The sequence below is a fragment of the Trichosurus vulpecula genome, chromosome 2, assembly GCF_011100635.1.
Source record: "Trichosurus vulpecula isolate mTriVul1 chromosome 2, mTriVul1.pri, whole genome shotgun sequence".
Classification (NCBI taxonomy): Eukaryota; Metazoa; Chordata; class Mammalia; order Diprotodontia; family Phalangeridae; genus Trichosurus; species Trichosurus vulpecula.
This window is the reverse complement of record NC_050574.1, coordinates 61383160-61400841: the sequence shown is the minus strand read 5'-3', so window position 1 is coordinate 61400841 and position 17682 is coordinate 61383160. Positions and strand designations below refer to the sequence as shown.

Here is a 17682-nt window from a genome sequence, read left to right as displayed (position 1 = left end):
GTTTTTATAGCTGCCACATCACTACTGATCCATCCTGAGGTTAGCGTCTACCAAGGCCTCCACATCTTTTTCAGACAAGCTGTTGCCTAGACATTAGACAATGTTTAATTTGAAGGTATGAAGTTGTTTGGGTTTTTTTTTGGGGGGGTGAGGCAGGACAATAGGGGTTAAGTGACTTGCCCAAGTTCACACAGCTAGTACATGTGTCAACTGTCTGAGGCCAGATTTGAACTCAGGTCCTCCTGACTCCAAAGCCAGTGCTCTGCTCACTGCACCACCTAGCTGTCCCTGAAGGTTTTTTAAATCTCTATTAAATTCCATTTTAGCCTTGGCCAAATGTTCTAGCCTGTGAAGATCTTTTTGGAACAATATTAGCCATCTTTATCAACTCTGGGTCACCTCAAATCTGACTGTAATAACAGCCAAGACTTATGTAAATGTTCTAGTGTTTGCCAAGGTATTATCCAGTCTGAGCCCCATATCAACCCTGAGAAGTAGATGCTATTCAGGTTTTACAGATGAGGAAACTGAGGCTGAGAGGTTAAGTAACTTCTCCAGGGTCACAAAGCTAATAAGTACCTAAGGTGGGTTTTGAACACTTAGGTAGCCAAGTGACGCAGTAGAAAGAACACTGGACTTGTAGGCAGGACGACCTGAGTTCAAATCCTGCCTCAGACACCTTTTGGACACCTACCTGGCTCTATGATCCTACACAAAGTTACTCAATGTCTTTCAGCCTCAGTTTCCTCACCTGTAAATGAGGGTCATAGCAGCACTTTCCTCTCAGGGTTGTTGTGAGGATCCAATGAGACAGAATCCCAGTGAAGGAGAGGCTCTCAGAAGTCTGTCACCCGGTTCTATCATTTTAGAGACGAGTAAGCTAAAGCCCCGAGAGGTGAGTGACCTCCCATCCTGCCCAGTGGGGCCGCCTCCTCCTTGTTCTCTTGCCTTGTTTGTATCAACAAATGGAGATGCCCTTTCCACTGACTGGCCAGAGAAGCTTCAGGAGGGCACAGGCTGCTACTTGTGCCTAGCAAGGGCCTTGCCCAGAGCAGGAACAGGTACCAAGTTTTATCGATTCCTCAAGTCCATGCTGATGGTGCAGTGGACAGAGCACTGGGCCAGGAGTCAGGAAGACCTGAGTTCAAATCCAGCCTCACTTACTAGCTGTATGATCCTGGCCACATCACTCAACCTCTGCCTCAGTTTCCTCAACTGTAAAATGGGGCCGGTGCTGCTGTGAGGATGAAGTAAGATAGTATTTCTTTTTTCAAAAAAAGTGGTCATCTCAGTGCCTGGCACACAAAAGGAGCTCTATAAGTGCTTATGCCCTTCCCTCCCCCCATCCCCAATTCTTCGCATTGCCGCCACTGTAATGGCCTGGTCTATCCTAACCCTAGACTAATCTTCCTTACGCGGAAATCTGGCCATGTTCCTTCTCTGCTGCCTGGTAACTCCACACCTTTCCCAAGCTGGCGCTCCACACACCCAGCCCAGCCAAAGGGGCCTGGCTCCACTGGCCCCAGGACCAGCTGCTCTCGAGTTCAGGGACACTGGCCTCCTGGCTCATCCTCCCCCAGGACACTCTGGCTCTAAGCTCTGAGCACTCTCTGGCTGTCCAGCCTGCCTGCATCACTCTGCATTCTCTGCCCCAACTACTCACCTGCCTGGCTTCCTTTATGTTCCATCTCCTACAGGAAGCCTTCCCTACCCCCTCCTAATTCTAGAGCCTTCCTTCTTTTAATGACCTCCTACTTATCCTCTCAGCTGTTTCCCCATTAGACAGTGAGCTCCTGGAGGGCACGGATTGATTTTTTGCCTTTCTTTGTATTCCCAGGGCTTAGCACAATGCCAGTATACTGTAAGTGCTTAATAAGTGCTTAACTGCTTGATTAGAAGTGCTATGGAAGAGTGCATTGAGAACAGGTACCGAGGAACCAGTGAGGGGCCCATGCCCTTGGGCAGACTGATCAGGTGGCAGGGCCTAGTGGATGAAAAAGTGGCACCGTAAAGGTGGCACAGTAAATATAGTGGCGGGCCTGGAGACGGGAAGAGCTGAGTTCAAATGTAGCCTCAGACCCTGGGCAAGTCACTTGACCTCCAGGTCAATGTCCTCATCTGGAGAACAAGCGAGCAGGACCCCATGGTCTTTAAAGTCCCTCCCACCTCTCCATCTAAGATCCCATGAGCCAGGAAGTCAGACCGAGGTTCCAGTCTGGCCTATGGCACACCCTGGCTCTGTGGCCCTGGGCAAGCCATTTAAGGAAAGGAACCAGTCGGCATCCATACAGGACATTCTTTCCTGGGAGCTCCCTATATCAATGAAATGACAGCTTGAGTTGAAAAAGACTAAAATGTATTCTAAGGGCAGTCCCTGACTTATACTTGACCCCCTCTCTCCAAGGCTGGCCTCCATTCACTGTGACAAAGAAGAAAGCTCACTGGCTTTGGAGTCAGAAGCCCTGGGTCCAAATCCCACCCTAAGCAGGTCATCACTTCTCTGGGTCCCAGGTTCCTCTTCCTCTGTTGAATGAGAGCGCCGAACTCACTGACCTCTGAAATACCTAAAGGTATGATGCTGTAATATAAGGAAAATTAGGAACCCCTGAGAAACCCCTAGCTACCGACAAGCACCCCCAGAAAGAATGGACTCAGATATCTTTGGCATTTAGCAAACCCCCTGGGACTCCATGACTCCACCAAGGAATGTCGATAGATAGGACCATCCCACTGAAGGATAACCTGGCAGACCCTTTCTAGCAGATATCCCTGGGGCTCCGTGACTCCACCAAGGAATGTAAATGAGATTATCCCACTAGTATGATAACCTGACTGAATCTTTTGATCGGCCAGGACCTTTGTTCCTGCTTCCCTGCCCTGTACCCCCACGTATCCTATATAAGCCAAGCCATCACCCCAACACATCGCCATTGATTTGCGGTGCCGTACCCCGATGGCCGCCGGCTAATAAATTCTCCACTTAAAACTTATACTCTGTGGTGTGTCTCGCTTGCTTCTGGTACAACAATGCTATGACCCTGTTAGTGAAGTCTGGGGAGCCCCAGTCACACTGCGGGAGGTCACTATGAGGGAGGGAGCCATCTGCCTCCTGCCCCTGCTCCCAAAGCCGCCCAGGGCACCTCAGGCATTCCCAGGAGAAACTCCATTCTAAAAGATGATTGGGTTCTGCTGGCTGTCCTCCCGTTTACCTCTATCATGGGTTAAATGGGCTATTGTGGGCTGGCCCTAGGAATTTCACCTCCTTTGGGAACAGAGCAAATGCCTTCTACGTTCCAAACACCCATATGCAAGCCAGGAACTGCTATTCTCCTTTGTGTCTCTCCCAGTGCCTAGCACAGTGCTCTGAACATGAGTGGGCATAGAACAGTTGCGGAATGAATGAACTTCTGCTGGCCTTCCCACGGACGTTCCCCCCCCCCCCCCAGCAGAGAGGAGCCAGCTTGGGCCTTCCTCCCCGAGGCACTGGGTAGGTGGGCGGAGAGAGGGAGGAGGAAGAGACTCAACATGGCCTAATCCAACCGAAACCCAACTGCAGAACTTTCTGACAGCCAGATTTCCTACTTGATCAAACTTACCCCTCCAAAAAAGGAAGTGAATCTTTTCACACCCAACTTCCCCAGGCTCCTAAGCACTGGGGGAGGATGAAAGAGATTTCACGTAAGAACTGTGGGTGTTACTGAGGTCAATGAGGGAGAAAAGTCAGAAGTCACATGGCTCCTGTAGTAACAGAGTAATGGGGCAGTGGAGGGAGCATGGGAGGCATCCCTGTTCTGTGTTCATTACAGGCAGCAAGGTCTAAGACAGGGGTGGGGAACCTGCAGCCTTGAGGCCACATGTGGCCTTCTAGGTCCTTGGGTGCAGCCTTTTGACTCAGTCCAAGCTTTACCGAACAAATCCTTTTATTAAGGGGTTTTATTCTGGATTTGGATTTAGTCAAAGCACTGAACTTGAGGACCTAGAGGGCCACATGTGGCCTTGAGGCCACAGGTTTTCCACCCCTGGTCTAAGACAAAGAGCATTGACCTTGAAAGCATGAGACTCATACTCAAATCCTGGAAGTACTGCTTCCAGCCAGGGGACCTAGGATCACTCACAGAATCTCAGAATTAGACAGGACTTCAAGAGTTATTTAGTCCAACCTGTACATACACTAACTTCTAATGAAAGGGAGATCACAACCTCCTAAAGCAACTGCATTCCACCTAGGGTCAGATTTAGAACTAGAAGCAACCTTGGAGACCAGCAAAGCATTTGACGTATGAGGAAACCAAAGCACAAGGAGGCTACACGACTTGCCTAAGATCACACAGCTAATAAGTGCCTGAACCCAGTCGTCTGGAGTCCCAGGCCACTGATGCCTCGCCATTTTTGGACGGCTTGGATCGTTGGGAAGGTTCTTCCTTTTACTAAACCAAATTCTGTCTCTCCATTCACTGCTCGTGGTTCTGCCCTCTAGGGCCAAGCAGGATGAGGCAAGCCTCCTTCTACATGTTGCTATCATGTAGGTTTCTCTGTTCCCTCTGAGCCTCAGCATCCTCAACTGTGAAATGGGGGGGGGGGCTGGGAAAAAAATGATACAGGAGCTATCCTTCTGTGGCAATATCCTGAGAATTTTGCCCTGTGATTCCTCTGCTTCACATGGCTTCCCAGCTTCCTTTCAAAGAACCACTACCCTGTAAGAATCCTAAGCAGAAAGGTAAACACTTCCCTTTATGAATGACTGAAGGAAATAAACTTCCCCATATTAATTGGGAAAATCATTTCACTTGACTTTCCAATCAAAGCCACCATAAGGCTTTGAGCCTCAATCACATTTCTTGTCAAGAAGAGTACCACAGGGATGCTAGGGTCGGGGCAGCTGACTCTGGGCATGTGAACCGTCGGGGAGCCACTTTCATCAGACTCAAAGATGGAAGTGAATGAACCCAAGGATGCCATACAGTGCCGAGTCACTTCAGGCCCTGACCTTCTGCCAGGCCCCGGGGTGTCCTCTGCCCTGCTTGCTGACCTTCTTACACATGGGAGCTGTGGCATCGTTTCCACATTCAGTGGCTGACATGGCATCAAACAGGAAGCCAGAATGCAGAGGTCACAAGGACTTGGATGTCTGCACCCAATTCACCTCTTGCTGCAAAAGCCAGAGCAGCCACACCTGGATCCAATCGTAGACTCATAGAACTCTCGTAATTCTAAGAGCTGGGAGGGAGCTCAGAACAGAGAGGGGAGGGAACTAAGAACACAGACAGGCAGAGTGGGGAGAGAGCTCGGAACAGAGTGGGGGGCAGAGCTGGGAGGGAGCTCAGAACAGAGAGGGGGCAGATTGGGGAGGGAGCTAAGAACACAGACAGACAAAGAATGGGGAGGGAGCTCAGAACATCACCATGTGAAGAGACCTCGGAACACAGAACATCAGAGAGTGAAGGGACCTCAACACAGAACATCAGAATGGGGAGGGATCATTAAAACCATTCCTTCACCAGGAATTTATTCTCACTTACAGGCAAGTCCTACAAGGATGTAGAAGATGCTATGGATACAAAGCAAAAAGGAAAATTCCTGCCCTCAGGGACTTGAGAGTCCCTAGGTTAGACTTCCTGGGGTCCCTGAGTCTCTGGACATCTGAAGGAAGCTAGAGGGATTCTGAGTGAGTGAGGGCATGAGGAAGGAGAGCATTCCAGGCATGGAGGACAGCAGAAAAAAAAAAGATAGGATGTTGTGTACAGAGAATAGCGAGTAGAGCTAGTCTAGGAAGACAGCCAGGATAGAGCGCCAGGCCTGGAGTCGGGAAGACCTGAGTTCAAATCTGAACTCAGACAATTACTATGTGACTTTGGGCAAGTCATTTAACCCTGTTTGCCTTAATCCACTGAAGAAGAAAATGGCAAATCACTCCAGTATCTTTGCCAAAAAACCTTCACAAACAGCACTGGCGTGCTATGGTCCACGGGGTCACAGAGAGCTGGACACAACTGAACAACACAGGCCAGTCTGACCCCTGCACTCGGGAGCAGAGGCAGCTGCAATATGGTATAACAGATGTAATATGCTCAAAGTGGAGTCAGGAGACCTGAGTTCAAAACCTACCTCAGACATTTACTTACTGTGTCTGGTGACAGGTCATTTAAATTTCTCTGATGTGGTTTTCTCATCATTAAAGGCTGCTAACCTCAAATGGCCATATAAAGGTCAGCTCTTATGATGAGGAAACTGAGGCTGAGGGCAGGTCAGTAACATGCTCAGGCCCAGCAGCCAGCTCTCCTGTCTCAGGCCCAGCAGTGCTTTCCTCTCTAACCCCCCAGTTATTGTGTAAACACGCTGTACATCCCTAGTTACTGACGGGCTGTCTCCCCCAATGGAATGTATGAGCTCTGAGGGCAAAGACTGTCATTGCCCTTCTCTGTGTCTTTGGGATTTGGTGCAGTGGTTGGCAAACAGTAAACATTTAATAAATGCTTCTTAACTGAATGATCTCAGGTTCAGTGCTCTATTATTTCAACAACTCCCCCATCCCAAGACTCTGGCTTTCAGTTCTCTCTCCTCTACATCTCAGTTTCTATGTTTGTTACACAAAGGTATTTGTTGCCCTTCATCTGACTGGAATCATGGCATCTCCGCATGAGAAGGAACCTGAGACCATCTAGTCCCACCATTACGGGAGGCAGCAATCCCAGTGGGCCAAGGGGTCAGGTGGCCTCTGCTTCAGGACCCCCGGGAATGCAGTACCCACTGTCTTCACACAGCTCATGCCACTTCTGGACAGCTTTCTCTCATTAGGAGGCTTGTTTTTTCTCATAATGAGCCCAAATTGACCTCTCAGAAAGTTCTATCCACTGCTGCTCTCTGCCCTCTGCCCCATAACAGCTCTTCAGATATCTGGAGCCAGCTTTCATGCCCTCCTTCCCAAGCCTTTTCTTCTGGAAGTTAAACATCCCTATTCCTTCAATTGAAAGTCAATGACATGGGCCACAGTCCCTAACCAAACCAGTCACCCTTGGCTACAGACACTTTAGCTTGTCAGGGTCCCTTCTAACATGCAGTGCCCGGAACTGACATCTGAATTCATGTGCGCCTAGATCTATGCAGAAGACAGCAGAATGATGGCCTCCCTCAACCTAGAGGCTGGGCTTTGTTCCTTCCAGCAGTACCCAGAAGGTTTGGACCTCAGGCTGCTACCTCCTAGACTGCAGGGATGCCAGGTACTGCTATAAGGGTGCCAGGGCGGGGAAGGTTGCCTCAGGTTCGTCCCCAGCCAGGATGTGATGGCCAAAATTGCATGATCCACCCTCAGGCAAAGCATGACCCCATACATCCTGTTACACACTGACATCTGAAGGTGAGGCCTTTTCTCCATCTGGTATCCTCTTTCTAAAAATCGCCTTATATCTCTCATATACTGCCCCCTAGAATGCAAGCTCCAGGCAAGACTGTTTATTCCCTTGGCCTAAGGTCACATGCGTTTTTTAGGCCATCACATACACCAAAGTTCCCTATGGGCAAGGACCCTGCCTCTCTTAGCCCATCCTGCCACTGCCCGCATTACCTTGGAGGAGGCCTTTTTCCCAGTGGGTGCTCTGGCTGTGGCACCCACCACCATCATGGTTGGAACAGCAGCCTGTCTACAGAAGCTGGGCCCCTGGCTCCCGTCTTCTTCTCATTGGCTTTAAGAGCCACAAATTCTTCTTTCTCGACAGCCCCCAGGGAACACTTCCCCTGACCTCTCCAAAAGAGTTCTGGATACTTCATGCGGGGTCAAACTTCAAGGCCACATCCTACACTTCTGTCCACTCTTTAGTCTGAATGACCTAGAAGCTTAGGAGGACTCTGGCTGCTATAAAACATTTCAGGTCTTGATCTCCAGAGGAGTTACCTCTCCACCCCTCACACTAAGGCAGCCCAGAGACACCCGGAAGGCAATTCAAAAGAGGGCTGAGCCCTCACCCCCAACAGCTCATATAACCTGGGGCTTATCTCAGGGCTCACAGAAAGCTAAAGGACTCTGGGTCTCCCCCTCAAATGGATCACTGACAATCTTGCTGAGGGTGGGGCAACCTACACAGACTACATTTTCTCAGCAGGCCCTGAAAGGGAAGGATCTTTGTGCTAATGAACAAAGCCCAGCACAGGTCTGAGTGGTAGGGCCTGGTGGAGGTGGGGGAGCCACCGCAATCCATTAGGGGAGGAAGGAAGCCGAAGGCAACAGAGCAGACAATGATAACAAGAGGGAGGGGCGGGGATGGACCTGGACAGCCAGAGGTACACAGGAGGAGGGGGAGGAGAAAGGAAGGAAGGAAGGAAGGAAGGAAGAGCACATTACGTTAGTTCTCCCCTTCCCTCCACCTAGCTCTGCAGTTACCACTGATGAGGCAAATGGTTTCCTGAGCTGAGAAGTTGTGTGTGGTGCTCTACCATTCCCAGGCCACCAGGGCTCCCCAGAGGCAGCTGGGAGCTCACAAGTCCGCTTCAAAGCCCCTGTGATGGAGGGAGGAAGGAACCAACCACCTCCAGGAAGGCCCAGGAGTAACAAACACTCCACAGCAGCAGCTCAGCAGGAAGGAGCCAGGGGAGGCTGAGACAGAGCTAGTGGAGTTTAAAAGGCCAGCAATGTCTTCTGACAGCCCAGGGAAACCGCACAATGGCCTGGGTGGAAAGGAGGCATTCAGAGTACAAAATATGTGTAAGGAGAGCCAGGGAGACTGGCCCTCGGGGTTTCCCATTCCCTACCTGTATCATTAACATTAACTGCTGCAGGAGTCACTACCATCCATATAACACTTTAAGGTTTGTTTGTAGTGGACTTTAAGCTTGGGGAGTGGGATCTTCCACTTCTTCCTCTAGAATGATGCCAACCAGCTGCCTCAGATCAGGGACTAGGTCCATCCCTATCCCCCTACCACCTGGCCTCAGACATCTGGTTCGGAATGAGGCAGCTCAGGCTGGGACTCAAAGGAACGCAGGCCTCACCGATCTGTTTCTCCAGGGCAGCTGCCTCATTGGGAGTAGCTCGGGGCAGGATCCCAGGATCAGTGAAACTTGTCTGCAGCAGGCAGCTCATGACGAAGAAGAAGAGCATGCTCCCGATGATGGGGATGGCCAAGGTCAGGTGGCGGGCCAGAAAAGGACAGCTACAACAAAGAGAGAGATTGGTCAGATGGCCCCACCACCACCTAGAGGGCTAGGAGCATGATCCTGACCTCAAAAGAGGCTGGCCCTCTAGTGAGTGACTTCACAGCCCAAGCCAAGAGGTTTTAAAATGGGTCACCTAAAGACTCAAGAGACTCAGAGAGGGAAGAGATCTCAGAGGTCATCTAATCCCAATCTTGCTACCTCTCAATGAAGAGGCCCACTTACCACTGGAGTTTCCAAAGAAGCCCAGTTATCACCACTGTCTAGTTGAGGCCTGAGGCCTGAACTTCAGTCAAGGGCATCCCACATTCAAAGCTAACCACACTGGCATAGAGAGCTAGGACTATTTAACAACCTCCTGCCCCTAAGTGCTCTCTTCCACCATTTATCCTGCTTCTAGAATAATCTTTCTTACACAGAGATCTGGACTTTTGACACTTATGCTACAAATTCTTCAGTGGCTCTCTACTGCCTATGGAATTGCCTATGCTGGGTGGACTGCTGGGCCTGGAGTCAGGAAGACCCAAGTTCAAATTCCGCCTCAGACACCTACTTAGCTGTATGACCCTGAACAAGTCACATAACCTCTCTGAGCCACAGTTTCCTCATCTGCACAATGGGGAGAGCAACAGCCCCTCCCCCCCAGGGTTGTTGCGTAAAGCACTTAGCAAACCTTAAAGAGCTCTCCAATCAAACTGCAGGGTCTGGCTCTCAAGGCCCTGCCTTTCCAGCTCAGTCTCCACTGCTTCCTTCCATGGATTCTTCCCCTCCAGCCATACCGGACAGGCCTCTGCCTCTGTGGCTTTGCTCACCCTGGTCCCCGTCCCTCTGCCTGAAACATCTTCCCTCCTCCTCTTCAACAGTTCACTTGCTACCCAGCTCAAAGGCCACCTCCTCCAGGGAGCTTTCTCAGCTCTACAAGATGGCTTTTCTCCTTTGGCTTCATGTTGCACTGGCTTCTATGACTTCCTAGCACACTGCAGGGATGTAATACTGTGCAAAGTACCCTGTATTTGTGCCCTGATCCTGTACAAGCCTGTTAGCTCCATGAGGACAGGGGCTTCATCAAAGCTAAGCTTTGCTTTTCTTCCACAGCTGAGAACATGGAAGGCTTTGCCCAGAGAAGGACATGTGTACGAGTGACCCTCAGTAAAATGCAAGTTCCTTTGTTGGGGGAGCTCTAGTGAAGCAGTCCAGCCCTTCTGGAGAGCACTCTGGAACTAGGCCCCAAAGTCATTAAACTGTGCAGATCCTTTAACCCAGCAATACCGCTTCTAGGTTATACCCCAAGGAGATCAAAAGAAAAAGAAAAGGACTCACATATCCAAACACATTTACAGCAGCTCTTTTTTTGTGGTGGCAAAGAATTGAAAATTGAGGGGATGCCCTTCCAATTGGGAATGTCTGAACAAGTTGTGGTCTAAGAAATGACGAGCAGGATGGTTTCAGAAAAACCTGGGGGGCAAATGAACTGATGCTGAGTGAAGTGAGCAGAACCAGGAGAACACTGTACGCAGTAACAGCAACATTGTGACAATACTTGTAACAATAAAACTGCAAAAAACTTAGCTACTCTGATCAATATAATGATCTGCAACAATTACAAAGAACTCATGATATAAAATGTTATTCACCTCCAAAGAGAGAACTAATGAACTCTGAGTACAAAGTGAAGTACATTGTTTTTCACTTTCTTTTTCTAGCTTTTATTATGGTTGTTTGCAACATGGCTAATACTGGAAATATGTTTTGCATAACTTCATATAATATTTCTTGTCTTCTCAATGGGTGAAGAAGAGGGTAAAGGGAGGGAGAAAATTTGGGACTAAAAATAAAAACCTAAAAATAAATAAATATGCCCTAAAGGGTGTGAGAGACTCAAAATAAACAAACAAACAAACAAACAAATAAATGTATCATCACAGTGGCAAGAAGCAGGCAGCTCACTCTCTGGGCGTATCCCCTGAGGTACCTACAATCATGATGGCATTGCTTGCCCTGAGGGCCTGGTTTCCAGAGACAAGTCACCTGAGCAGTCGGGTTGTGTTCTGAGCTTCACTGGGACCTGTTTTCAATGGGAGAAGTATAATCCTAGAGCCCTATGGCACTGGTGTCACTTGAAAGAAGCAGGGATGACCTAAACCTTCTTCTCCAGGGAGTCAATTTATATACAACCAGATATCTTGGGGGACCAATGAAGTTTTGAAACTGGGAAGAATCATCTATTCATAGGACTAGAGGCTTAGAACTAGAAGTGACCTCAGGGGTCATAAAATCCAAAGAGCTCGGTTTTTTGTTTTTGGTTTTTTTGGGTTTTTTTTTGGTTTTTTTTTTTTACAAATGAGGGAACAGAGGCCTAGAGAGAAGAAATGGCTTGGCCAAGATCACACAGGTACTAAATGGCAGAATTAGGATTTGAACCTAGGTCCTCCAATTCCCTAATACAGTCATCCAACCCTCTTCATTTTATAGATGAGCACACCAGGGCTCAGAGAAGAAAAGTATTTTGCCTAAGGTCCCCCAGTTGGGTCCCCCAATTCTGAGTCATATTCTCTTTCCCTGTGACACTGTCACTGGGAAATCATCCACTAGTGGGGTGTCATATGCTGTTGACAACAACTATATGTTCACAACTGCCTTCAATGATCATGATAGGATGATTCTTTGAGTGTACCCTTGTTCTCGCTCAGGAGCTCATAGATTGGACAATACGTCCTTGCTCTCCTAACACAGAGTGAATGTAAATACCAAATAGTAACTGTCTCTCTTTTGTCCAGGAACCCTCAGGATCTTCCCTTCCCAGTTTGAACTTTTTTTCCTGAGTTTTGATTAAAGGGGCCATCTCTTGACTCACTTCTTAAAGAGGCCTATTCACTGAACAGGTGTTACCTCACTCACAGTGAGCACCTGAAAAAGACCTTAGCCTGAAAGGGCCAGGGTCTCCCAATGCATCCTGGGCCATCTCCAGTCATCCCAGTGAATATCAGGCCACCGGCCCCAGATGACTCTGGAGGAGAAAGTGAGGCTGGTGACCTTGCACAGTCCTCCCTCACTCAAATCAAAGTCAAATGTAAGTCATGTCATCATCTCCCTAGTGTCATGGTCCTCCTCAAGAATGAAGGACAAACACAACATAACAACAACACACAACCCTCATTCTCACTATTGGTACAAATTACCAACCACCGCTGCTGTCCCACCAAGTCTTGGCACAGTCCTCAAACTCCCAAACCAAATTTTCCCCTCTCACTCAGAAAGTAAAGAAAACAAAAGCCTACCAGTTCATACCCAAAGTTCTTGGTCTCATTCTTGTCTGAGGCAAAGTAGGCCTCAAATAATGATGTTCACCAGCCCAAGGGAATCCCCTGTCTAAATTGCCTAACCTAATTCTTTATTCCAGAGCCACAGGACTCTGCCATACCCAGGACCTCTGCTGACAGCCTATGCTCCAGAGATGTCTCAAAGAGATTTGAGAGAGTGCTTGGTCTCCCTCTTCCCCTTTACCAGGGTATAAATGGGGTAGGTGGTCCTACCTGAAGGCACCCCTAAACTAAGTTCCCAACATGCTACAAAAGAAGCTGAAAAAGAATCAGCCTGGTCTCCCACCTCCCCTTCTGTGCCACTATAAGGGTGCATGTTGGGGGAAAAATCTGAAATTGTTATGAAATAGATCTGAGGACCCCACTTAGAGCAAACTGGGCTCCTGTCACATTCTCTTCTCACAATACCAACCCCTGAACCCTTTATCTTGCCCTGGCCTAGCAGGGAACAGGAACAGGGTAAACACGGAAAGGAAACTAGTTCATGTTAGTGGGTAAGGAAGAAGGTAACATCTCTTTCACCTTTGCCCCAATTGATAATTGGAGCTAGCTAATAAATGGTGCTGGAGGACATGATGGAAAGTAAAAGGAGAATGTTATGCCACAAGTAGAGACAATGATGTAGTAACTGATGAGGTCTTCCTGAGTCTTGGAAAAGATATCAAAGGGAGGCGAGGAAGAAATGAAAGGGATAGAAGGGCAGAAAAAGGTAGGGCTGGTCCAGGTAGGAGGCTATATAGAAAAATGTTCCCTGTGTCATAGAATGATTTTACCCTTAGTTTTCCTATCTGCAAAATGGAAAGACTGTATTAATACCCAGGTCAGCCCTACCCCACAAGGACATGGAGAGCTAAAAAAAATATCAGGCCCAACAAGAGCAGCCACATAAAAGTACTATGGATTCTTCCCCAAGAAGATAACGAGAACTTGTCATTATTACTAAATCAGGATAATCTAGGGAGATGCTTACATGAGAGGAGAATTAGGGCTGGGGAAATCAGAGAGCAGGTAAAAGAACAGAGTAGGGACACTGGGGAAGACTGTGGGGACCAAGGGAAAGGATGATCATGGCTCAGGAGAAGACAAGAGGAGAGATGGTCAAGGAAGCCCAAGGGGACTGAAGGAAGGAGGAGGAATAAGGGAAGTCTGAGAAGGATCAGAGGAGAGACACAGAAATGACAAAAGAATGAGGGAGAGAGGGGAAAGAAAATGTATGAATCCTGAGGGAAGGAAAGGATGGAAGCTAATGGAGGTAGAAATGACTGAAAGTTTAATCAAAGGTTAGAGAGAATTGAAGGGGCCAGAGGAATTAGAAAGGGCATGACTACAGTAGGAGAGGGAAATGAAGTGGATGGAGATGCCTGAAGGGGCCAGAGGAGCCTGGGCTGGAAATGACCAAGAGAGCTGGAGGAGATAGGGTTAAAAACCACAAAAACTAAGAGGTGGATGTCATTTTAGAAGGCATCTAAACCCTATCTAGACCTATATAGGAATCCCATTTACAGCCTCCCCAAGAAGTACTCATTGAGACTTCTGTTGAGGCCTCCTTCAAGGGGCAGGAACCCGCTATCTCCTGAAGTGCCTCACTGCTTTACTAGACAACACCAATCATCAGGATATGGCTGAAGGGGAGGCCAGCAGGAAGACAATGGGAACTGAGATTTCCAAAGGAACCAGAGGAGACTGGGGGAAGGGGAGGAGGAGGAAAGATGATTCAAAGGTGGGGGGGTGGGCAGGGGCTGTACAGAAATGAGGACCCCAAGAGGGTGCAAAGGAGACTGGATCAAGGAGAGATGATCCCAGAGGACCAGAAGGAGAAGGGATAGGAGAAAATGACTCATGCTGGACCGAAGGCCCAGGGATGGGAGGAGATGGCCCAAGGGGGCCTGATAGAGTAGGAATGGAAGATGATCCAAGGGAGTCAGAGGATTTAGAGTTAAAAGGAGATAAACCAAGGGAGCCAGGGGGAATAGGGATAAGTGGAGATGACACAAGAAGACCAGAGGAGATAGAAATAAAAGATGACCCAAGGGAGCCATAAGGAGCAGGAATGGGAGGTGACCCAACGGGGCCAGGAAGCAGAGATGGAAGGAGATGATTCAAAGGGGGCTGTGAGCACAGAGATGGATAGAAATGATCCTGTGCGGGTGGAGATGGGGGTAGGAAGGAAAAGAGATGACCCAAGGAGGACAGAGGGATAGGGGTGGAAGGAGATGACCCAAGGGGAGCAGAGGTGTAGGGATGGGCAGAGATAACCCAAGAAACGACCCAAAGGGAGGCAGAAGGATAGAGATGAAAGGAGATGACCCAAGGGGGGGGGGCAGAGGGATAGGGGTGGAAGAAGATGACCCAAGGTGGGCAGAGGCGTAGGGATGGGCAAAGATCACCCAAGGAGACAGGGAGCAGGGACGGAGGAGCAGATCAAGGACAGACGACATGCGGGATGGCGGTGACCACGGGGACGGATGGCGGGGAGGGATGGGGATGACGGCACTGGCCACAAGACACCAGGGGGCGGCGGCGTCCCTTAGCGCGCGGGGAGGGGGGGGGGGCGCTGCGCCCACTACTCACTCGAAGACGAAGAAGAGCGTGGTGGTGGTGACGATGAGTACGACAGTGAGCGCGAAGACGCTGCCGTGCCCGGCCAGCATGAGGCGGCCGCCGCAGTAGAAGCGGTTGCGGCCCGGGAACACCTCCCATTTGCGGCACGGCCGGACGGATGCAGCGGATAGGGAGGCAGAGGCGGAGGCGGCGGGGCCCAGGCCCGAGCTCAGCCTGCGGGGCGTCGGGGGCGGCCCGGAGCCGGAGCGGGGGGCGCTGGACGGCGGCGGCGGGGCGGCCCCGGGGCGGATCTGCTGGTACTCGCACTCCTTCATGCGGCCCGGCCTGGGCTTCGCCTTCGCCCCCCGGCGCCCTGCGGGCCGAGCCGGGCGGACGAGCGGACGGACAGGACGGCCGGGCCGGGACCAGCGGCGGCGGCGGCGGCGGCGCACACAGCACTCGCTCCGCGGCTCGGCAGCTTCTCTAGGGCCGCTCCGCCCCCTTGGCTGCCGCTGCCACCGCCGCTGCCCGGCCGGCCTCCCGCCGCAGCGCCCCCTCAGGCGGGGCCCGGCACGGCGCCCGGCGCCCTCAACGCTGAGGCTCCCCCCCCCCCCCTCCAGCACCGACCACGCCCCCAACCCCGGCCGCCGCTCTGCTCCGAGCGCAGAAGCGGCCGTCCAACCCCGCCTCCAACCCGACCCTAACTTCGGCCTCCGTCGTCTCCAGGCACACGCCCCGCTCGCCGTCCAGGCTTAGGCTCAGTTCCAGCCTCCAGCCGCTCCTCGCCGGTCCCGCCCCAAGCTGCTCCAACACTAGACCCCTTCTCCAACTCGGTTCCACCTTCAGACCCCACCCCCAACCCGGTCACAGCCTCCACCCTCTCGTAGTGCTGTCCCCGCCCCCAACCCAGACCCAGCATCAGCCTCCACTCTCCCCAGGAGCTGGTCCCACCTCCCCCCCGCCCCAACCCAATCCCAGCTTCAGACCACATCCCTCTACCTAGTCACTGCCTGCACCCGCCCCCAGTACCAAACAATCACCACAACCCTGATCCTGGATGCTAGACCACTCCCTCGACCATCGCCAGGTCCCGCCCCGCCTCCAACCTAGACCCAGTTTAGTCTCCACCCCCTCCCGACCCAGGCCCCGCCCTCAACCCAGATCCAGCTTTTACCCGGGCCGGAGCTTTGCCCGCACCCAACTCCAGACTCCGCCCCCCCGGATTTGGCCCCGCCTCCAGAGCGACTGGGGCCACCGCCCGGACCTGGCCCCGCCCAGCATCGGCTCCAGCCCCCCTCTACTTCCACCCCGGAGCCTCCCACCCCACCCCCCACGTTGGTGCGCGCCTGTCCCCAGCCTCAGCCCTGTCCAGAGCCAGCCTGGCCCCGCCCCTAGATCCAGCCCTTGCTCAACTAACCAGGTCCACGCTAACCTGTAGCCCTCGTCCTGCTGCCCAGGCCCGTCTCTGCCCGGGGGTTCCAAGCCCACCTCCACTCCTGTCCCAAAGTTCAGCCCCACTGCTCGGCCGCACTTCGGGTACCTCCCTCAAGTCCCCAGCCCTCACATCCCACCTCCCTGAACCAACCAAAAGCTCAGTTTCTAGCCCAAGGCTCCCAGTCTCTAATTGACACCGTCTTCTGGATCGTCACATCCCCCTGGGCTCCTTTGCATTGCTCAGCCTCTTCAACCCTCTTGCCGATACCAGCTTTACCTGCCTGACCCCCTGAGTCCTCCAGCAGAGGCTCCTTCGACCTCCCTACACCCTCCAAAGTTGATTCCTTTAGACTGCCCACTTCAATCTCCAATTCCTCCTCCATGCTGCTCTCTGAGCCTATGTCCACATGTCCCTCTCCTCCACCTTTGCGAGCCCCCGGTGGCCCCTTTCAACTCTCCCCCTCCTTCCCACTGAGGTGGAAATCTGCTGACCCTTCGACTTCATTCCCGACCATGTTCACCTCATCTCTCTCTAAAGTACCACTCTTCCTTTATGAAGGCTTCCATGGTTCCTACAGTAGTTAATATGCTCTCCCTACTCAATTACCTTGTATTACGCATATTTCTGTGTAGTTCCCCACCCATTCATCCAGCCCCATGGCAGTAGAATGAGGACTTTTTGTTTTTGCAGACCCAGTAGGTAGCATAGTGCTTGCTCTTGACCTGAGGTTTCATCTTATACCCATCAGATTGGCAAAGTTTACAAAAGATTAAAATGGTAAATACTGGAGGAGCTATGTAAAAACAGGCACTCACTACTAACGCACTTTTGCTTCAATTTTCTCCAACAATTCCGGAAAACAATTTGGAAATATACTGGGAAAGTGGCTAAGCTGGATCTATCCTTTGACCCAGTGATACCACTACTTGGCATGTTCTAAGAAGAGCACAAAAGAAAAAAGGGAAAAGGTCATGTACAGAGAGCCACATTTACAACTGTGGTTTTTGTACTGGCAAAGAATCAGAAAGAAAGTAGGTATCCACTGATTACAGAATGGCTCGGAAAATAAAGCAATTCATAGAGTATTAATAATCATAATAGTTAACAATTGTATGGTATTTTAAATTTACAAAGAGCTTTCCATATATTATCTCATTTGATCCCCACAATAACTCTAAGAGGAAGGTGCTACTATGATCCTTTATACCGATGAGGAAACTGAGGCAAACAGAAGTTAAGTGA

The 17682-nt window shown here is 50.8% G+C and overlaps 1 protein-coding gene across 3 annotated transcripts in view; it reads right to left on the bottom strand.

Moving 5' to 3' along the window:
• ZDHHC18 (zinc finger DHHC-type palmitoyltransferase 18) overlaps positions 1-15484 on the bottom strand; it is a 38376-nt gene extending 22892 nt beyond the window's left edge. For 2 of the 3 annotated variants that reach the window (XM_036746815.1, XM_036746814.1), the window contains exons 1-2: positions 15036-15431; positions 8983-9143 (exon numbers count right to left, since the gene is read on the bottom strand). In XM_036746815.1, the coding sequence (XP_036602710.1) occupies positions 8983-9143; positions 15036-15340 (466 nt within the window). In that variant the 5' untranslated portion in view covers positions 15341-15431. Of the gene's footprint in view, positions 1-8982; positions 9144-15035 lie in introns of all 3 variants that reach the window. The other variant, XM_036746816.1, reaches the window with a different exon arrangement.
• Positions 15485-17682: the final 2198 nt, after the last annotated feature.